The 23,185-nt window shown below is 40.6% G+C and overlaps 1 protein-coding gene across 7 annotated transcripts in view; it reads left to right on the top strand.

Annotated features, from left to right (window-relative positions):
- ZNF385D (zinc finger protein 385D) overlaps positions 1 to 23,185 on the top strand; it is an 897,446-nt gene that overhangs the window by 645,575 nt on the left and 228,686 nt on the right. For 6 of the 7 annotated variants that reach the window (XM_084794479.1, XM_084794483.1, XM_084794480.1 and 3 more), the window contains one exon: positions 9,090 to 9,232. In XM_084794479.1, coding sequence (XP_084650605.1) covers positions 9,090 to 9,232 — 143 coding nt within the window. Of the gene's footprint in view, positions 1 to 7,777; positions 7,804 to 9,089; positions 9,233 to 23,185 lie in introns of those variants that run through there. The other variant, XM_084794484.1, reaches the window with a different exon arrangement.

Below are 23,185 nucleotides of genomic sequence, written 5' to 3'. Positions count from 1 at the left end.
GGAGAAAATAATTAAAGTCTCCATTCCTTACTGCAGGATCATGCTGGAATCTGTACATTGCTTTCTGGTGGCAATGTAGCCCTTAGCTACTTAAAATAGTCAGAGGAATTTTGAAAGGGGCAAAGTTGACTGTGGTATGAAATGGGTTCAGAAGACCAAAGTGTTTCAGCTGAACTTTCGATGACAGGGTCGGGATGCAGACAATGTGAGGGGGAAAGTATTTTCTTCGTCTTTCTAAGAACAGAAAATGACATGAATGAGTAAGGCAAGGTCGTAATGACATTGATAACTCAGAAAATGAGTCTGGAGCTCTGAAGATGTAATGGCTTTTGAAAAGTCTATGCAGGACAGATTGGAATCACTGAGCAAAATACTGGACCAATTTCAGAAGACATGCTTCCTGCAGCCTTTCTCTCCTCTCTTAGCAGGAATTCCTGCTTAAAGCAATTTGACTCACTTTGTTTTGTTCTTCCTTTGGGATTAATGTTCTTGCAAAAGCACAAGATCTTTTCAATTTAAAGCAAACAGCCCTCTGAATTTGACAAGACTCACACTAATTCCCTGAGAGTAGTCAGAGCCCCTTCCCTAGTTTTCTTTTAGGGTTATTAGTTATTTGGTTTTTCATGGAGCTTTGAGATTTTTGAGATTAGGTTGCCCCTGAAAATTACACTATCTTGGACATATTAATAAGGAAGAAGGACTTTTAGGGAGCTGTGTATTCTGAGACACTGCAACACGTTTGAGTCATAAGGAATTTCAGAGATTCTGTGCTTGGGCTTCTGGAGAAAGCATAAGAAGAGAAGTCTCTTGTTTACTTAGGAGCAAGTACTTATTTCCAGTAAACCTCGTGAAATCCAGGTGCCTTTGGAGTCCCTTCTGCCGATCCTAAGTGAGCAGTGGTGGAACATTTTGCCAGATGGTTCCCTATGAGGACACCATCAACAAGACTTCACTCTTTGTCTTGCAAAGCTTACAGATGGCTTCTGTGTATCCTCTAGCTTGGTGGATAATCTTAAGTCCAAATGTTATCATGCTCAGGGCTTTTTCAAATATTTAATGTTATAGTTGTGTGTGTGTGTGTGTGTGTGTGTGTGTATGTGTGTGCGTGTGTGTGTGTGTGTGCGCGCGCGCGCGTGTGCGCTCGCATGCATGCGCACACTCTCACGCACACCCAGGCCTGTGGAATCCAGAGAGAATGTCACATGCACTGGAGCTAGAGTTATAGAAGATTGTGATGAGATGTTTGATGTGACTGCTGGAGCTGAACTTGCTTGGGTCCTTTGTTAGAGCAACATGTGCTCTTTACAACTGTATCATGTCTTTGAGACATGCTTACATCCGTCTTCAGTGTATGTGTGTGGGCATTGCTAACTCATCAAATGAATTAGACACTGATGAGATCTGTAAAGGAGAGGTATCAGATAAATTGAAAATATGAGTAATTGATTATAATATGCCCAAGAACTATAAAGATACTGCTGTCATGAACTTCTATCTCAGAGAAATGGAGAGAATGTGACTTTTAAAAATCAACCAACTTATGTGAAAATCCATAGTACATTGAGTCTCAATCCTAAACTCCTTCTCTTTCATAATTAAATAAGTCATTAAGAACCAACAGAACTGTTGTAAAAGTCTGTGTGCATATATATATGTGTATATATACATATATATATATATGATAGATAGGTGGAAAGACAGATAGAAAGTGTGTGTGCATGTATATATTTATATATATATATGATAGATATATAGATGGAAATAGATAGATAGATAGATAGATAGATAGATCAATAGATATAGATAGATAGATAGAATTGGTAGTGCTTTATTGTTTTTCCATATTATTATTGTTTGAAATTTGGACTTTTAGAAACAATTCAGTATATATGGTTCACAATTTTCCAGCATCAATTTTAAGTAACACTTGTTTTGTGTTTTTTTTTTTTAATTCTAATGTTTGTTATTTTTATTTGGGATGGGAGGCAGGAGCGAAATAAAGGATGAGAGAAAAGACAGAAAACAGGTGACCTAATTTTTCTTCTAAACAGGAAGTCCTGCCATCTGACAGCAGGTCCATCTAAAAGGCATATTTGAGTTTGTAACAGCATCTTGTGAATTTCTGAAGGAGAAAATGTTTGTTTCTCTTGTTACTTATTACAAATAATTTTTCAAGAAATTTACGTCTAAACTTACAGCAAAAGAAAAGACTCTGAGGAAATTTCATTAACATCTTATATTAAACAATTCTGTCATCTTTGAGCTAACAGAATTTATAAATTTTATAAATTGAAATGTGAATGTGGCCTATGCCATTCAAGAAGCCTCTAAGTTTTGATCTCCAACTCAGTGGAATATGCAAATGTACTGAAGCTGACTAAAAAAATCTTGTGTTTTTTTCACTAAACTTGACCTCTGTCCTCAGACCTCTGGTTAGTGTTTGGCTTCACAGAGCCAAGGAGTCTTTCTGGAAGCTACGTCTGCTTTTGCTGCTCATCTCTGCTGATGTGACTCATAGCAAAGGTGGCTTACGTTGATAGTTTTCTCTTTATCTGTGTTACTGTTAACCTTTGTGTTCCCCTGCTCTGTGTTATAATATACTTTATTTGCCACAATACAGATATCTTATGTGATGTACCTTGGTATGACTTTTCAATGAAGACTTTCTTCTCCCTGAAGCTCTCATAAATAGCTCTCTCTTCTGAATGCAGAAACCTCATACATGCTTTCTCCTGGCTATTTGAATGTAAAAATGTAGGTCTTTTTCTCAGAAACAATTTCTGCTGCCACAAATTGATTCTTCAATTTTATGGGAATCAGAAGTTGGTAGCTATTTGAGAGAGAATGGGGCATTTCATCACAGAATATGGCCTTCAGAAGCAGACATCTCTGGTTTCTAATTCTTTGTGGCTCTACCACTTAAGAAGGCTATTTATCTTGAGTAAAGTGACTTTAGTAATCCTATGTTTCTTTACCTGTGAGTTGAGAATAAGGATGTCTTCATTGTTACATCAGTAAGATATGGAAGAATATACAAAATAACACCAAGAATATAATAAGGGCTCAAAATGATGGGGATTAGAAGAGTAAAATAGGTTATCTGCACATTCTTGCTTGTAGTCATTTAGTGTGCACTTTATTTCTCTTCCCCTTAAAGCAAAAATTTATGAGATTCTACAATTACTCAGATTCTATTAGTAACTGATTTTACATTTTTTCTTGGGACTAAATTTTTCAGAATGTAAAGTTAGGCTTTTTTTTTTTTTAATTTTAAGCAAAACATGCCAGAAGAATCATTGAGGCCAAGACTGACAGAGCACATGACAGTGCCATGGGAAAGGTTCTTGAAGAAATGAAATCAGAGTTTCTTTGGGGTATTAAAAAATTCCCCCAAATTTTCCCCAGAACCACCAAAACCAGAAGTTATATCTCCCAAACCTTAGAAGCTGATTCACAATGTAGGGGTAGAGGAGTGTTCTCTGCAGGTCCCTTAATACAGCAAGAATGTTGTCTTTACTGCTCTTTATGCATTTTACTTAATCTGAGTGTGATGATAGTACAGGGGACTTACAGTCTCACTAATGCCAGTAATTGGATTTCAAAGAGATACAGTCATGGTCATCATACTAGAAAATCAGACTTAAGTGTTTTAAAATTTTACCTGTGAACATTGAATGAAAGCATTTGAGTCAGGTAAGTAATCCAGGAGATGTTACCATTCCATTCAAGAGACTTAGCAATGACAAATATAAACCACTGCTTCCACTAGTTTGTCTGGACTGTGCAGAGTGAAATATAAGATGGAAATATAAATGTTAGCACAAGCAATAAAACTCTACCTTTGGTTAGATACAAGGTGTAGTAGTTTGAATAAGAATGTCCCCTATATGCTCATAAGTTTGAATGCTTGGTCATTAGGGACTGATGCTCCTTGACAGTGATAAGGAAGTGTTTTCTGGAGTAGGTGTGGCCTCATTCCGGGAAGTATGTTACTTGAGGTGGGCGTTGAGTTTTCAAATGCTCAAGCTAGACACAGTGTGTCCCTCTTCCTACTGCCTGCCAATCCTGATATAGAATGCTCAGCTCTATCTCTAGCCCCATGTCTGCCTGTGCACTGCCATGCTTCCCACCATGATGATAATAGACTAAAGCTCTGAGCCTGTAAGGCAGGCCGAGTTAAAGGCTTTCCTCTGTAGGAGTTAGGGTGGTCATGGTGTCCCTTCACAGTGGTAGAACACTGACTAAGACACAGGGTATCTGGTCAGCTCTGATGTATTTGCAATCTGTAAAGTACTGGAGTATAGACTATAATACTTTTCTACTAGTAATAAAAACTTATTTGAAGATGGATGGCTTTAATCTTTCATTTTATCTTTTACATGTATGCTTACATTCAAGTTCATCAGGCTTGCAGGCTCACCAGCCCAAGATTTCTGGTTTTAATGCATTTGTTATGACTGCAGGGAAACTGTCCCTCATAATATTAAAAATTCAACTACGTAAAACATTTTGTTGAATTTTTATTTCCTTTTGTGGGTTTTTTGTTTGTTTGTTAATGTGTTAGTTTAAAGCTATTATTATCAGAATATTGAAAAGTGGTAGGATTGGGTTGTTTGCCTGAGATCTTCTGAAAGTTCTTTCTCTACCTGGAAGCTTGGGATATGTGTGTGTGTGTGTGTGTGTGTGTGTGTGTGTGTGTGTGTGTATGTGTGTGTGTGTGTGTGTGTGTGTGTGTGTGTGTGAGAGAGAGAGAGAGAGAGAGAGAGAGAGAGACAGAGACAGAGACAGAGACAGAGACAGAGACAGAGACAAAAACAGAGAGAGACAGAGACAGAGAGAGACAGAGAGAATGAGAGAGAGAGAGACATCACAGTAGTTAGTGGAATTTTGAGCTTTGAAGGAATTAAGGAGATATCAAAGTATATGGACATTAAACTTAACTATATTTGCTGCCCCCCACTCCCATCCTAATTTGCAAATTTCACTATTGCCCTCCATGACCAATGTTTGGTCACACTGAGTATTGCTTTCAGGCTCTAAATCTATTTTTTCTATTTCTGTTTAGTGCTATCACTTCTTAACTGTCACATGCATTGCAATGTCTTACAATATCCTATAGCACTCTTGTCTCCTATGAACATAGAAAATTCTTAAATTCTTACTTTTGAGATAGAGTATCTCTGTCTAACCCAAACTGGTCTCAGACTCTCTATTATCCTAAATCAATCTCCCAAGTGTTAGGATAAAAGGCTGCACCACCATTCTTGACTCTACAGGTGACAAATGTAATGGAAACATTCAGAAATAGATATAAGTTAAGGGTCCTACATGAGGACTGTACATCTGACATAGTGGTGAGGGGCCTAGATCCATCCCATGGATCCTGTCTGGTTGATGGCTCCATCTCTGGGAGCCTCTATGGATCCAACTTAGATGATCTTACAGGTTTTCTTGTGGTGTACTTGACATCTCTGGCTCTTTCAATCCTCCCTTCCCCACTTCCATAAGATTCCCTGAGCTCTGCCTAATGTTTGCCTGTGGGTCTTTGCATCTGTTTTCATCAGCTGCTGTGTGAAGCCACTTATATGACTATTATGCTAGCCTTCTGTCTATAAGAACAGCAGATTATTAGTAGTGTCGGTGGAGGTCTTTCTCTCATGGCATGTGACTCAAATTGGGCCAGTCATTGGTTGGTTGGGTCAAAGGTTTCCTATGTGTGGGTTGGTGTGCCCCTCCTTCTACTGGAAGTCCTGCCTGGCTACAGGAGATAGCCGCTTCAGGCTCTATATTCACCTCCTGCTGCTAGGAGTCTCAGGTACGGTCACCACCATAGACTCCAGGGAGCCTCCTCCTTCCCACAGATCTCCCCCAATTTTGGTTCTCTCTCCCAGCCCTCCCCCCACTGCCCCATACCTGACTCTTTCTGCTCCTACTTCCCTTCTCCCTCCCTCCATCTATTTGGATGTTTGTTTTATTTTTATTCTTCATATCTTGACTGCAGTTTTTCTACCTCCACTTCTCCTAGCACCCCCCTCCCCCTCTCCCCCCTCTAGATAGACTCTTTCTCTATTTCCCTTTTTAAAAAAGGAAGAAAAGGAAAGAAAGAAAGAAAGAAAGAAAGAAAGAAAGAAAGAAAGAAAGAAAGAAAGAAAAGAACAGGCTTCCAAGAGATATCAGCTGAACATAGCATAACAAATTACAATAAGGCTAGGCACAGACCCTTATATCAAGGGTGGACGAGTTGACCCAGTAGGAGGAAAGGGGTCCGAAGCACAGGCAAATCACCAGAGACACCTCCTACTCCCACTGTTAGGAGTCCCACAGAAACACCAACCTATCCAACCATAAGGTATATGCAGGGGATCTAGCTCACACCCATGCAGGATCCCTGATTGACACTCCAGTCTCTGTGTGACCCTATGAACCTTGCTTAGTTGATTCTGTGGGTGGTGTTTTTATGGTGTCCTTGACGCGTCTAGCTCCTAAATTCTTTCTTCCCTCTCTTCTGTGGGCTTTTCCCAGCTTTGCCTAGTGTTTGGCTGTGGGTCTCTGCATCTGTTCTCATCAGTTGCTATGCAGTGACTCTCTGATGACAATTGAGCTGGTATGAATTTATGAGTATATCAGAATATCTTATATTTTTGGTTGTGAGCCTAGCCTTTAACGGCTGAGCCATCTCTCCAGCCCTTATCAGAATATCTTTAGGAACCATTTCATTGGCTTTTTTTTTTTTTTTTATGTCAGTCGTATTTGGTTCTATCCTGTGTCTCTGGGCTGCTTAGCCTCTGGTTCTTGGCTGTCCAGGCAGTGCCAGATATGGGCTCTTTCTTGTTCTATGGGCCTCAATGCGGACCAGTCATTAGTTGGCCGCTCCCCTCAAGTTCTGTGCCACCACTACCCCACCACATGCTTCAGGAAGGACAGATTGTAGGGTGAAGGTTTTGTGCCTGGGTTGGTGTCCCAGTGCCACTGCTGGGAGCCTTCTCTTGTTATAGAAGATGGCCAGTTCCTGCTCTGTATCCCCCACACCAGGAGACGAGGCTAGGGTCTCTCTTGTAGATCCCAGGCTGTTTCTACTGCACTGGGCGTCTACGTTGCCTGAATTGCCTCTCAATCCAGTTGTCTCTTCCTCTATCTCCCCCCCCACACACTTTCGTTCTCATCCCCCCCCCCCCGCCCCCAGGCCACATGCAAAATCTATTCTACTTCCTCTCCCCTCTTCTAGATTTTTTTTTTTGAAATATACAATATATTATTGTTGTCCGTAGCTACCCAAATATGAAATAGAAACCCGAAATTTATCTCACCCGTCTAACTATGCTTGCTGCCAACTTATCAGTGATTAATAGATTTGAGTCCTTCAACTTTTTTTATTTAAAGAGAAACCACTAGAAATGCAAAACTCGTAACAGGCTTATCACAGAAATTTTATGGACTGCCTCTCTAGAAAAAAAAAATTGTCCACCCACACTCAATATACCGCCAGGTGGATAATAAAATGAGTTTATGGAGTGCCTTGGTGAATGGAGGCTCGCTATAGTTTGCTTTTATCTCTGTTTGTTTTAACATCTGTCCTCGATTCCTTGGCCCATACTTTTTTTTTTTGAAACAAAACAAAGTAAAGACTTTGCTGTGCTTGTTTAACTTTGTTGGCCTTGTTCTTGAGGACTATTTCAAGGGGAGAGTTTGAACTGGAAAAAAAAGAAGCCATGACTGTGTTTATGTGACTCAAGCTGATTGTAACCCTGGGAGCTGGCAGGTCTCCTGCGCAGTTAAGTCCTGTGCATATGGCTTCACTTTCCGGTATTAGCCTTCCCTCCTCTTTAGCAGCACTCTAGCAGATAGAGGTAGATTTATTACTAGGGAATCTCTCCAGGGTGTTTACTTCATGTTCCGGTACCTGGCTGAGGGTAGGACGATGCCCATTGGGTGTGGGATAAGTGACAGTGAGCTGCATGCGGCTGTGGGCTCCTCTGCTCTCAAATTGAGATCCTATGAAAGTAAGTGGCCGCTGCTTGCCCTTGCTTACTGTCTCTCGGTCTTTGAGAATTGTTCTCCATGAGTCAAGAAAATACTTCCCTGCGTTTTGTTTTCCTACTGCTTTCTGGCTTCTCACCAGCAGGTTTTTTTACAGTCTGTTGCTTGCCTCTCAGATTAGAAGAATGCTGGCATATTTTAACAGTTTCCTAGGATTCAAACAGCCTTTAATTAACAGAAAATTGATGTTTTGGAATGTTATCAAAATAGGAGAGACAGAACACCGAGGCTGTGCTTCCGTCCTTACAGCTTCTGAATGCAGTTAGTCTGAGAAGAGGGGCCAGAACTCTGTGCTCCTTGCAACCAGCTGCCTGCCCACTGGTGTGCACAGGGGATCTGTGTTGGTGTAATATTCCTGTCGCCTGCTCATTGGTGCCGGTCTGAATTCCTCCCACTCATGACTTGGGTGGAGACAGGCAGTTGTTGAATTGTCAAAGCTCCAGGTTGGGCTTGAAGTGCTGGATTTGCTGCCTTTTTTAATCCCCTTGTTGCCAGGGCTGTGAGAGGTATGGCTTGTGGTTCGGTTTCATGTCATTATTCTGCCAGAGTTCTGAGGTGGTGAAAAGAGCCGGACTGCAAAATCGCCACTCAGCCTCTGAAGCAGATTCTGAGCAGGTTAGTGTGCAATGAGGAACGGGAGAGCAATGTGGGATTTTTAAAGGGTTTTCTCCTGGAGTCTGGTGAGCTTGGTTGGAGATGCACGGCTGACTGGTACTGGGTGCCTGAGTTCCAGGCAACAAAACAAAAGCAAGTTGTGGAGTGTGAAATAGTGAGTGATTCTTACGTAATCAGATAGTTCCAATCCCAGGTACAGGAGCTGCTCACCTAATTCTGGCTGCCCAATGGCAAAGCTACCTACTGGCCAAATCCTAGCTGACATGACTAGACTAGACTCTGTCTTGGTTTTTTGTTTTTGTTTTTGTTTTGTTTGTTTGTTTGATTGTTTTCCCCAGTGAACCAGAAAGCTGGTCCTCCCCACCCTCAAAAGATCAGGGTGTTTTCTCTTTGGTGTCTGGTGTCCCTGATCATGCCCTTTGCTTTTGTCTCTACAGGTGGTACATGCCAGAGTCCTGCTCTCCCAGCCCTGGTCCGTCCATCAGCCCCTCCTCTGCAGCCATCATTGGACCTTAAGCCCTTTCTTCCCTTTCCTCTTGACACTGCAGCAGCAGTCAACCTGTTTCCCAACTTTAATGCTGTGAGTATCAGACCCAAATTTGCACCTGTCTGTGATGGATGATAAGAAGGCTTAAAGGTCTGGGGGTTTTTCAGCTTCTGCTTCTGTCTTGAGCTGTTGTTTATCCCACAGTGTTTCTATGTGCCATGGGGGAAGTTAGGTGTCAGCCTAGAAAGATAATGTCCAAGGAGCCAGGCTCCTGAGATGGAGGAGGATGAAAAGAGAATTCATTGGTTGATTATGAGTCCATGTCATCTGTGAGATTGTAAAACTGATAAAACTGACTTTTTTTTTTTTTTTTTTGGACTTGCCAAATTGAAATTGAACAAATTTTATTATGGAGTGTAAAATTTGAAGTTCAATGTGGCTTTCTTACATAGCAGTCTTCTAAATTGCTTCAAATCTATCCTTCTTTTCTATTACAATAAATAGGACCATGAAAGTATCCAGAATGGAAACTGATACCCCCAAATCATCACTTGTTTTGCACCTCTCTTCAATTTCTGTCCAATGAAGTGGTGTGTGTGTGTGTGTGTGTGTGTGTGTGTGTGTGTGTGTGTGTATGTACAAAAAGCTAGAATGTTAGAACGCAGAGGTCATTGCTGTGGAGGGATCAGCTGTGCCTCATTTTTGACCTAACACCTTTCCTGTAGGCTAAGCTCCTCGTATGTAGCACCTCTAATTTTGCTTGAGACAATAGGAGTATTTTCTAAACTGTAACATTATACACTTTCTAGATCCTTTATTCAACTGCTGTACTTGGAGACCTGCTTTTCTCTAAAATTTCTCTCTAAACTCAGAGACCCCTACCTTTAAAGTCTATTAAACCAAGGAATTTTTGTTGTTGTTCTACATGTTGCTACAGATCTCCTATCCCAGGTTCCCTGTCCATGAGTGGCAAAATGTTATTTTATCTGAAAGAAAAATAATAATAAATGGCAGTCTGATAAATTCCAAAGTGTGATGCACTTAACTTATGTAGCTTTTTCCTTAGCCTAACTCTCTCAGAAGGGTGGTATTTACCCCCTCCACCCCACCGCAACCTTCATTCCCAGTTATAGTTGAGTCAGGTCAAATGTTTCCTAAATCACTTTGTTTCTTTCGACTTTGTCAGAAGCCTTCTCAGCACAAATTCAATTATTTTCTTTTTTCTACTTTAACTTTTTAAGGTGCCTGTAAGTTGGCATTCATCCTATTTTTCATAAGTATTTTGTGTGTTTGTGTGCCATGAGATAGTCTTATGATCAAAATTGAAGTGAACTTGTCAAGGTTAGAAACAAGTAAGTGACTTTTCCTGAGTATAACCTGCCCCAGCTTTCAGCAGTTGCTGCAGTGGAGAGCAGGGCTTATCAGTGACAGGATGTGTCAACACAACCAAAGCAAAGAGGATTAAGATGAGAGGTCATCCAGTGCTTAGTGATCTCAATAATACTGCTTTCTGTTTCCAGCTGCTTCCCCAGAGATGAACTTAAGAAAAAGTATAATTATCTGCCCACAATTAGGCCATTCAAGAAAATGGAGATTCTGGAGCACTTGTTTCCTTAATAGTGTTTTATCACAGGGACTTTGGACATGCCAGATACTATGAAAATGCCAATAACCTGCTAGTAGACAAAGGTACATCCAGTGCTCACTTTGTATTTAGTTGGGAAAGATGAATTTCCATAAGAAATTTACTTAGAGATGGATAGGGCAAGGTAGACTTGACAATGTATGCTTGTAATCCTAGCCCTCAGAAGGCTGAGGCAGGAATATTGACTCCAAGGTCAGCCTGGTCTCATACTGACAGACTTTGTAGGAACAACAACAACAACAAAAACAAAAACAACAACAACAACAAGGAAAGAAAAAAATGTTATTCTACTAGAAGGCAGTTAATATTGAGATGAGAATAAGACAACGGGTTTGGCCCTAAAGAGATTAACTTTATCACATCTCCAAGATTCAAGGAACGCTATGGAAGAGGGAACATAAAAAATAAAAGAGCTAGAAGATGCAAACATTTATTGCAGAAACATGTCTTCAGCATATGACATGGCTGTTGCATTCCTTAACTCACCTTAGTGATGTATTCATTAAGTCACTGTACATAAGGATGGATAGCTGCGTAAGACCTGTTCATGACAGAGACCATTAATAATTCATCATAGACTAGGCTCCACCCCTTCCTGAGGGACTGTTGCAATGAATGGCTACTGGGGTAGGAGAGTCATATCATGTTTTTCTGCTGCAGGGTATAGACCCAAAGATTACTGAGTATGACCAAAATCTGAATTGAGAGTCTGGTTCAGATTGCTTGGAGAAGAACACCTCTCAGGAAGCAGCCTCTCCTGGATTGCACCTTACATGTAGCTCTTAAAAACAAAGAAAAGAGAAAGACTATATCCTGGTTGGCAGTTGCAAGTGGACATAAAGCAATCATACAAGCAAGCAGTTTAACAGAAGCCAAAACCACGCAGTTAGCTAGGGCACTGTGACCCCGAGTTTTTAGAACATGGTTGGGTGCTTGCTCAACTTCATGGCAGTGGTAGAAAAGAGGGGGTTAGTTTCAGGTTAAACCAAAGATGGCTCCAGATGAGACAAAATGGAAGAAAGTTTGCCCAGTCACACTTGAGTGGTGTAGTCACTGAGAAGTTGTCCATTCTCTAGTAAGCAACTTTCCTTCTGTGTTTATGCAGCTAACTCTACTTAAACTCAGTAGGCCACAGATTAAAAAGCTATGGATGTCAGAGGGGGATTTGTGGGGGAAAAAAGTTCAGCAGGAGAAGGAAGTGGGTGAGAGAAAGAAACAGAAGAGGAAAATGGGTAAAAATATACATGTATGAAAGCAAATATCTGAATTAAATGAAAGGAAGGCAGTAATGAAGGGAGGAAGCAAGAGAGGGAGGATGAAAGGAGGGAGAAAAGAAATGGATCCAGATAGAAATACACCAGCATAAAGATGACATTTTTAAGTCTATAATTTCTTTTCTTGCCTTTTAAGAATAGTGGAAGAAAATTCACTAAACACTGAAACTCTGTCCTTGTAAATGAAGTCACTGCATGTCCCCAGCTCCCTTACCTGACTTCTTTGTCTATCTTTAGATTACATGGTTTTCTGGCAACATTGTGCTCCCACCAACACCTGGCCTATAACACATCAAGGTGGTTTTACCTGGCTTGGGAGATCACTTGGCATCCTCGTATGCTAGTCCCAAATCAGCATTACAGTTGTTTAAGTAATATTTCTAGAAGATTATTCAAGCCTAATTTAAAACTTTCAATTTGCCTCTTGGGAAACACTAAAAACAAAGTGATTATTTTGATTAACGGTAAGAATTTTTGTCATGAGGGAAAAATCTGTGTACTCTGTCACTGAGCACACCTCTTCATCTTCTTTGGGACTGTTTTCACCTCTTAAGAATAATATGGACTGGCTATCTCCTGTAAGCAGGCAAAGCTTCCAGTGGAGGGATTGGGATGCCATCCCAGCCACAAAACCTTTAACCTACAATTTGTCCTGCCTACAAAATGTGCTGGGGTAAAGGAGTCACAGAACTGGTGCGAATATTCAGCCAATAATTTGTCCAACTTGAGGCCTATACAAGGAGGAGGAGAGAGAGTGCACATCTGAGACCACCTGGAGGGCAAGGAACCAGACAGCATAGTCTAAAGACCTAGGATGGAAGCAAACACATCTGGAAACAAAGCAATTAAATGGTCTTAATGCTATTCCATTATACTCAGGTTAATGCCTAACTTAATTGATATAAGAGAGGCTTCATTCCAACAACTGACGGAATAAGATGCAAAGACCCACAGCCAAACCTTAGGTGGAACTTTGTTAATCCTGCAGAAGAAGGAGAGGAAGGATTGTGGCAGCCAGAGGAGTCAAGGACACCACAAGAACATAGCTCACAGAATCAACTAATATGGGCTCATAGTGGCTTACAGAGAATGAACTTCCAATCAGAGAGCATGTATGGGTCTGACCTAGTTCCTCTTTATATAGATTATGATTATGTAGCTTTGTATTTTTGTAGGATACCTAACAGTGAAAGCAGGGGCTGTCTCTGACTCTTTTGTGTGCTCTGGGGACTCTTCCTCACACTGGGTTGCCTAGGGCAACATGATATGTTGTGTTTGGTTGATATCCCTGGGAAGACTACCCTTCCTGAAGGGAATCAGAGAAGTTGACCTGAGGGAGAGAAGAAGTGGGTCAGGGGAGGGCCTGGGGGAGAGAAGGGAGGAGAAACTACGGTCAAGGTGTAATATAGGAGAGAAGAATTGAAACAAATCTTTGATAGTTTAAACTAAAAAAATAATAATAAAGCTGGGCTTAATGATACACACCTCTAATCCAGGCACTCAGGAGGCAGAGGCAGGTGGATCTCTGTGAATTTGAGGCCAGGATGGTCTACAAAGCAAGTCCAGGAGAGGGCTGTGTTACACAGAGAAACCCTGTGTTGAAAAGAAAGAGGAAGAAGAAGGAGAAAGAGGAAGAGGAAGAAGAAGAGGAAGAAGAAAAAGAAAGTGTATAGTCAGGCACAAGTTAATCATGTCAACTGCCTCTTGGATTCACCTGATGTGGAACTTGCCAAGACTATCTTTATCAAAGATTCTATTATAACCTCTGCCATAAAGATATTTCAATATGCAAAGAGGACTCTGACAATGGACTATAGGGTGCTTTGATAGAGATTCTCAAGTGTACAATGTAAACGTAGCACAGTGGTCTTAGTGAGATTTTTGTGAGAAAAAAATTTGACTACTTGTTGGGCATGGTTGTGCTCACCTTTAATCCCAGCACTCAGGTGGCAGAGGTAGGTAGATCTCTGTGAGTTCGAGGCCAGCCTGGTCTCCAAAATGAGCCCAGGACAGATAAAGCTGAACAGAGAAGCCTTGTCTCAAAACAAACAACAACAAAACAAAAACAAAAATAATAAATAAATAATAACTACCCCTGGCTTTCAAATAGTGGATGTAAGTTTAATTTACTGTAAAGATTTAACTTCTTATGAAATCTTTGACTGCTACAAAAAATAAAAATAAACTTGCTCTGGCAAAAGTTTTGTTTTGTTTTGTTTTGTTTTGTTTTGTTTTGTTTGTTCCCAGGGAGTTAGGGACTTATAAAAACATCAGATATCCTGTACAAGAGTTTTTTGTTTGGTTTGTTTTTTTTTTTAAACTTAGATTCCATGAATTGCTTCTTCTTATTAGAATCTACCAGCAGGATATGAGCAGGATATGTGGGCACAAAGATCTCAGTTGACTGTGATGTGGGGTATAGAGCTGGACTGCCCACAGAAGGCCTTGAGGGTATAAGCTACCTTGAGTCAGAAGACAGAAAACACGTGTGCAAACAGAGTTGAAAGGAGGGAAGTCCACGGAAGGTCTGGTGTACTACACTGTATAACTTAGAAAACTAGCCATTTAGATCTGTTATCTGAGATGCCTGTAGGCTTTAAATTCTGGAGTTTAAAGCTGAGACAGGGCTTTGAAAAGGCCTGGGAATGTTGTTCAGAATCAGGTCGAATTACTAGAGGGCATTGCTTGATAGTTTTCTCCCTGAGCCTCACAGCCTTCTTTTTATATATCTATCATGTATTTTCTTCGTATTCCAGTCTGCAGCCATGACATTGTATGCTTTGTGTTCTGGATATGTAAATCAATGTCTATTAACTTTCAGATATTGGGGTTCATAATAGGAATACCAGTGAAGGGTTGCTTCACTGGTACAGATGAATCGAAGATGACTGCACCACCAAAAACTCCACCCCAGCCTAGGTGATAACTTGTGAAAGTTGTATAATGGGAGCTCCCTGTATGACTTGCAGCTTCACAGGTCACAGAGCCCGCCCTTTCCCAGCAGTCCTCCTGCTTACGTAAGGTTGGTGAGAGGCTCTGGGACTCTTACACGGTTCAAGAACTTCTGAAATGTTAAGTTGTTTCCTTCCGGAGTCTTGCAAGTCATAACTACCTTATAAGACAACCCCCAACTTTTCCAGTTAAAGTATAGAATTTGGAACACACACCGTGTGCAGCAGACTCGGGCATGTGTCTATTTGCAGGCAGGCCACAGACAGCCAGGCACTTTATTAAGTGCCAGCAGACAGCCAGTGGCAGCCTACACTGAGCCTTTAAGGCATGCTGCATGTTCCACACTCAACCAGGAGACTCATAGCCCTGCCCGGCCACAGTCAAATGGGCGGGCTCTAGTGGAGAGCCAATCCACACTCACATTCTCCTCTGCAATGTACTGGAAGATGTGTGCACCTTGCTCTTCCCTGTTCATACTCCCTGCACTGAGTGGGGAATCGGCACCCCTCCCCCCGCAACTATATGTGCCAGACATATGGAGCAAGGGGAAGGAAGCTGCAAGTAAGTACTCAGCGTATAAGATGACCCCCAACTTTGGCACAGATTTTTTTGGGGTTAAAAAATCCTGTATGTCAGAAAATATGGTACTTTCTGAGCCTCAGTGAGCCTATCTCCAGGAAGGAGTATTTCAATTAGGAGGAAAATGCAACACAATGTGTGTTGGTGTTGAACATTTAAAATACCACTTTAGAGCTGCCACATCTGGAGGTCTTGAGAGGGATGGTGGGCCCTGGCTCCACACCCCATTCTCCATCGCTCTATATCTCATTGTCCTGAGTAAGGAAATGATTAAAAAAAAATGACTGAATGTACTTGTCTACGCCTGAAATTCAGCAGACAAGTACTCTCCTATCCCAGGGAGGACCATAGAGGTCACACAGGAGATAGGAGAAGAAACAGGGTGAGTCAGGCTCTACTTGGCTTTCACTAACCAGTTTTTTTTTTAAGGTGAAAATATGCATTAGCATGAAAAGGGTGATATCAGAAGAGAGGTGAGAGAGGAGACCAGGGTGTGAGAGAGAGAAGGAATGACTTAAAAGAGAGAGAGAGAGAGAGAGAGAGAGAGAGAGAGAGAGAGAGAGAGAGAGAGAGATCAGTTTCCCATATTCCTCTGTCTCATAAACATGAACTCCTGGAAACTCAAATATAGAAGATTTATTATTAGCATATTTATTTTTGTGTGGGGGCATACATGCGTAGTGCATGCGTGGAGATCAGAAAACAACTCTGGGACGTTCTTTCTTTCCACCATGTGAGCACCAGGCATCGACCTCAGGTTGTCAGGCTCAGCCGCAGGTGTCTTCATCCTCTGCGCTGTCTTGCCAGGCCCGGATTAGAAGATTTGCCACTTGCAAGAGAGGCAGGAGCAGGAGGGAGAAGAAAGGTAGGCTGGGGCAAAGAAGAGGAGTTTATGCTATTTATATCATGCTTCTCATAAGAATTGTGGGAAATCGTGTTAAAATGAAGATTCATCGTCAGTCGTTCTGGAATGCTTAAAATTAGAAATTTCAGAGGTTTGTGGAGCTGGAAGGAATCGTATCTCAGAAGAATGATATTAGCGCAGGTCACAATTAGTGATAAAGTTGTCCTGGAGGGAAATACCCACCTCAGGGGGATGTGCTCTCATCTCTGGAACAGACTGAGAGAAGCTGAGTGACTAGAGGACCTGTAGCCTAACAGGGTAGAGGGGGAAGCTATAAAAAAGATGCCAACACTGGACAGTCCTCATGACTGGGGAGGTCTCGTGTGTTCATTCGGCAAGTAGGCTCTGAAGGCCTGCCATGTGACAGACCCTGAGGATTCAGCTGTAAAACCTATAGCCAAGTCTTCCTTAGCACAGCTTACTCTCTGGTGTGAAAACACATGAATGAATTTTTGTTTGCTTATTCAATGATTTCTTTGTTTTACAAACTTTGTGGTTCTACTGAATAATTCTCAGTGTAGGAAAATGTGCCGACTGAAAGTAATTTTATTCAGAAGCATCTGTTACAAGCGCAGCTCCCCTGACTATAATGAAGTATGAGGATGTGGGAAGGGAAACTGAGCTCTGACTGCTCCACTGACTGGGCACTTGTGAGATGCTGCCTATGTGTCTGGTCAGCTTACACATCGGGTTTACAACACTAGGAAGACAAAGGAGGAGGACTAAGAGGAAAGGAAGGGAAGGAGAGGAGGGAAGAGGGAAAGGAAGAAAGGGAAGAGGAGAGGAGGGGGAGAGAAACATGCAGGGAAGAAGAGGGAAGAGAAGCAGGAGAGAGAGCAGGGAGAAGAGAATCAGGGGAGAGCGGAGAGCAGACGGAATAAAAAGGAGAGAGAGAGAAGAATCAAAGAGTGACAAGAGGATGAGGGTAGGAAGGTGGAAGAGTGGAGGGGGCCTTAGAAGGGGACAATAAAAGAAAACAGAAAGGAGGGAGAAGAGAAGACAAAGAGGGGCTTGCTGAATGGAAGGAGAAAGGCGAGAAGATAGATGAAAGCAGTGGGAGGGGCAGAATGCAGATCTTACTGTTACTTGTTAAATACTCTTCCCTAAGGAAAACAAAACATCCAGATATTAAAACACCCTTTTAGAAAGTAAGCTGTGCACGCAGGAGCCCTATTTTTATAGTTCACTGCATCTGTTGAAAAGCACCGGGCAAAGGTGATATCCTAGTTTGCTTTAACTGTCAGCTTGACACAACCTCATCTGAGAAAAGGTTGTCAATTGGAGGGCTTGCCCAGATCAGGTTGGCTTGTGAGATATATGTGGGGAGCTAAGCTTGGTTGTTAATTGATATTGGAGGGCCCAGTGCACTGTGGGCAACACTATTCCCTGGGCAAGTGATCCTGTACCGTACGAGAAAACTATTTAAGACTCAGCAAGTAATCTAGCAAGCGGCACTCCTCCATCATTCCTGCTTCAAATTCCTGCTGGAGTTCCTGCTCTGACTTTCCTTATAGGTGGACTGCAATGTGTAGCTGTAAACCGAATAGCCCTTTCCTTCTCTAGGGTGTTTTGGGGCCCTGGTGTTTTATCATAGCAGCAGGAAGGAAATTCCAACAAGTAGTTAAGTCATTGTGATTATCAATGATCAAATAAATACTTTGAAGGTTTTGCTAGGAGACCTCTAAGAAAGAAGAGGTCACTGTGGGGATTCAAAAGAAATGGTGTCCTCAAGATTCATTTGTGATTTGGGATCAGAGGTCAGTTCTATGTTTATCTTTTTCTTTCCGCTATAGAAGGCTATTCGTTCTATGTTGCTTTCTGATCTGAGATCAGCATTACACTGGGAAATTCCATATTCATGTTGTTATATGGTGTTTTAAATTAAGATGATAATAAAAAAGAACCTGGGTCATAGCAAAAAAAAATTCAGCAAAGAAATCATTAATGAATTAGGAGAGGAAAAACAGAAACACTAGATAAATGGATAGAAAAGAAAAATCACAGCAGTTAATTATAATAGAAAAGATAGCCATAATTTTGCCATTGAAAGCACAGTTAATGAAAGTGTCTTAATAAGAAAACAAAATCTAAGCACTCACTGTTTCAGATATTAGATTCTTTCTATTTAATCAGAACTAGCCAGTTAAGTAATTATGATAAATCATAACACAACATTAAACATCTCCTAAATACTAATTCATAATTTTATTTTGTTCATATATTCATTTATTTTTATTATATAAGTAAACAGTGATGTAAAATTGCAGATGTTTTCTATAGAATAGATGCTATAGTCAGCCATTTATAGTATCCATAAGTTGTGTTATGTAAATCTGGAAAGAGTACATGGACACTAGGCATTTTAGGATGCTAAAAGAACAGATAAAATGATCTTAAGCTTAGGAAATATTCAAGATCTGAAGTTGAAATGTGTACTAGCAATTGTTGATTAAAAGACAAGGTTCAAAATGAGTCATTTCAAATTTACTCTCAGATATGTACAGCCAGAAGCTACCATTTCCTCCACCTTTAAGACTGTAGTAACTCAAAAATAAAAAAATTAAAGTGTTACAGAATCAGAATGGTTTTGAGCCTTGGCATGATGTCACAGATGGGAAAGTGGGAATATGAGCCAATGAGATTCATTACAGTTAAAAAACACCATTTAACACCATCCCTAGGCTATGTCAGTGATATGCATATTAAATGAAAATGATCCATGCTTCTCTTGGGTCCCATCCCTAAGTTACCTCATTATGTGTATGCAAATATTCACCAGTCTGACAATCTGAAAAGACCCTTAATGAGAAATCTGAAGCAATTTAGATTTGGGATACTCAACCTGCACCAATGTACTGGTTGACATAGATTTTCTCTTTTCCTTGAATATGTGAGCATGCATGTGTGTGTGTGTGTGTGTGTGTGTGTGTGTGTGTGTGTATGTGTATGTTGGGCTGATGATGTGTATCAATGTAGTGCTTGCCTAGCATGCATGAAAGTATCTACACCAAGAAAAAATGTAAAATGTAAATAAGTAATGATCTTTGAAATATTACTGTCTTTTATGACTGTGTCTCTGGTCTAGCCAGTCATGGGAAAAGGTTCTCCCTTCAGCCAATGCTAGCAGTGGTAGAAATGGAATTAAGTATATGTATATATTTAGTTCAAAGAGACATTAGTTGTATTAATTTATACACTAGGAACTGCTCTGAGTTACTGTACCTGCTGCTGCCACTAAAATAAGTAGGAAGCAAAGGTGAAATCATGGGTTGAAAACCATCCTTGTCTTCCTTAGTCACAGCTGACAAGGGAAACCTGTCAGTATGTGAAAGATGCATTTATAAATATGGTACTGATGGCTAAGCTCCTCAGTCTTTGCAGACAAATGCAGCAGATTACATTGTGAGCATTAACTGTGCCATGTTTGTATAGCACAGCCTCTTCAGAAACATCTGCTTATGACGTCTTCTTTCATCATGCTTTCTGTGGAGACAAATAGCCAAGCATGTTTGCTGAGCCCTGCAGCTGCCTGTGAAAAAAACAGTTTGTAAAAGTCAAGCAACTCGCAGTAATGACGATCCTCAAACACACAAAAACATCAACTATGGACTATCTAGGCTTGGAAATGGGAGTCTAAAGAAATGCAGGGCACACAGGCTTGCTGTCCTTCCCTTTATGACAGTTGTTTACTGTTTGAAGAGCTAGTGGATAGTTGTGATTCACAGTGTGAAGAACCAAGCATGTTTCCTTACCGATTCCCTTTGATGCTCACTTCCTTCTTAAGTAGTGATCAGAGTGGTAAGCTGCTTTTCCATCTGTCCTACCAGGGAAAATGTAAAGCCTAGCATAGTATCTGTATATATACACAGTATATACATCTATGCACAGTATCTGTATATATACACAGTATATACATCTATACACAGTATATGCATATATACATAGTATATGCATCTATACACAGTATATACATCTACACACAGTGTCTGCATATATATACAGTATATACATCTACACACAGTGTCTACATATATACACAGTATATACATCTACACACAGTATCTGCATATGTAGACAGTATATACATCTATACATAGATGCATTGAGATATTGCTGTAATCATAAGGATTTGAAGCTTTGAAAAGAATGTACTTGTTCCTGACTGACTTTCTTACTACACAGGATTATGGGAACATAACAGAACCTCAGTTTGAAAACATTGAAGCTCACAGCTCAGTCCGCAGCTTTGCAGCTGCTTGGACATCTCTACTCCACATATGCATTCCTAGACGCAGACATATTCAGAAAGAAAGCAAGTTTTTGGCATTAATTATTTTTGGCCTCCTGTCTTTTACTTTTTTGGAAAAACCTAGAAGGATGAAAAATAAATCAAAACAAATAAACAAAAAACTTTGAAAGTCTGTGTGTTGGGTTTGTGTTGACAATGCCAACCATTAAATCTTAACATTATGAATTTAATTATGCCCCTCAAAATTCACTATTAAAAGACTATCCCTCACTGAATTAATAATACTGGGACACTTGGAAATAAGATCCTTTACATATAATTTGTTAACATGAAGCTACAAGAGAGGACCTAATGCATTATGGACTTAGAGATATTCAGAGGAAAGGCCATGTGAAATACACTGAGGGATACCAGAAGTCTCCAAGCCTTCACAGCCTCCTGAAGGAACCAACCTGACCAATCCTTTATTCTGGACTTCTTACTTTCAGAACAGAGAATAATACACTTTTGTTATTGTTTAAATGACCAACCTTGGTTTTGGTTGATGTTTTTCCAGTCCTAGCAAGAAAATGACTTTTAGTCACCTGATCTTTCTTTTTTATTTTTTATTTTATTTTTAATATATTTTATTAATTTATTCATATTACATCTCAATTGTTATCCCATCCCTTGTATCCTCCCATTCTTCCCTCCCTCGGTCCAATTTTCCCCTTACCCCCCTCCCCTATGACTGTGTATGAGGGGGACCTCTTCTCCCTTTATATGCTCATAGGGTTTCAACTCTCTTCTTACAATAATTTAAAAAAAAATTAAAATGCTATATTCTGTAGGTCTCTGAGAGTTTAGAAGACCTTCTATTTATCTATAGTATATCTGAAAACATTGCTTATTTCTAGCTACTTACTATCTGTTCAACTAGGAAGCATAGGTACCTACTTCGTGTTTAGGACTCGTATGTATCTTCTAACCAGGGCTGGGTTATTCTCTCCTCCATTAGTAGGCATGAGTCAGACGAGTTGCTCAGGTATACCATTACTTAAAATAATTTAACCTGACTCACATTTATCCATTTTGTGTTGCAAAATGCCCCCACTTTATCTTTAAACATATCTACTGGCTCTTGCTGAAATTGCCTTACAATGGGCCTGACACCTGCTAACCTGAAGCTTTACTTGACTATATCCAGGGACAGTGAGTAAGTGCCCACCTGGAAATTAGAGCCTTAGCTACCTGCGCTATAAGGAAATTCTCTTTTGGGGATCATTTCACCCTTCTCAAAATACTGGATACCAAGGAAGAAGTCAATATAAAATATACTGCTGTTTAAAGAAAAAAAATGTGTCAAGCAAACACTTTTATACTTGTTAAATTTAAATTTACTTTATTAAGAGCCTTGAAGGTCATAGATGTTATATGAATTATATAGGAGAGAAGATTGAACTCTGAGAGAGAAAATTACTTGCTTCCACATAGGAGTCAGTGGCTGACTTTTGGCTTGACTCTAGGCTCAGCAATCCAGGTCTAGAGCCTCACTGCGTTGCAGAGATAAATAACCTTTTGTCTAAAAGGTGGCATCTTCTTTAGCCAGCTGTCAGAACTTCGGTATGCCATATGAGCTAAGTAATTAAATAATCATTAATATCTCAGAACTCAGACTCAAAGAACAAAGACTATTTCCCAAGAAAATTGTGGCTGAGATTGGATGATAATGAATGGAAACTTCAAGGGCATTCATGGGCATGTTTCATGCCACCCACGCAAGCATTTGCACTGTGTATGAGTTATCATTGTCACAGGAGCAATTACATGGCAGTCAGTTTTTAAAATCATATTCCAGTAGCAACTTAGTCTTCTTAAACTGCTAGACACATTCACACCAGAAGACAAAAATAAGAAAGTGACATAAAACAAAACAAAGAGAAATTACCAAACCCACTGATGTTACTGTCTGGGGGATTTGAATTCCGCATTTCCCGAGACTGTGTGTCATCATCTACGACACTAGACTATTGACCTTGCACCAGAGTAAACATGGGAGCAGCAGACATCAAGGAAGTCTGTGGAAACAGACCTGCTCATACCAAAATCACAATGAAGAGGGTTTTTTTTGTAGTGCAAGGGTCTGAAAATCCCTGAAGGAAGACCCTCGACTCAAATAGTATGTAAAAGCAAAGAGTATTTATTCTGCAGAAACAGTGTGTATGCAGGGGTCAACACCATCTATACAAAATGGAGGCGACCGTGGTCCAGAGTGTGCAAGCCTTTTTTATAGGGAACTAGGGGACTTCTTAGTGAGTGTGCTATCTTCCAATTTGAGCAGGGGCACTAAGGAACAATCATAGGCGGCATAAGCTGATAGGCTGGGCCGAACAGCCAGTCAGCTGTGTTATAGTCCAGAGGCTCTAGGCCATATATGGTAACATTATTGGCTGACTGGCTAGAT

The sequence above is a fragment of the Acomys minous genome, assembly GCF_964271855.1.
Source record: "Acomys minous genome assembly, chromosome: 9".
Classification (NCBI taxonomy): Eukaryota; Metazoa; Chordata; class Mammalia; order Rodentia; family Muridae; genus Acomys; species Acomys minous.
Note: the sequence above shows the minus strand (reverse complement) of the source record. Positions and strands in the feature narration are given on the sequence as shown.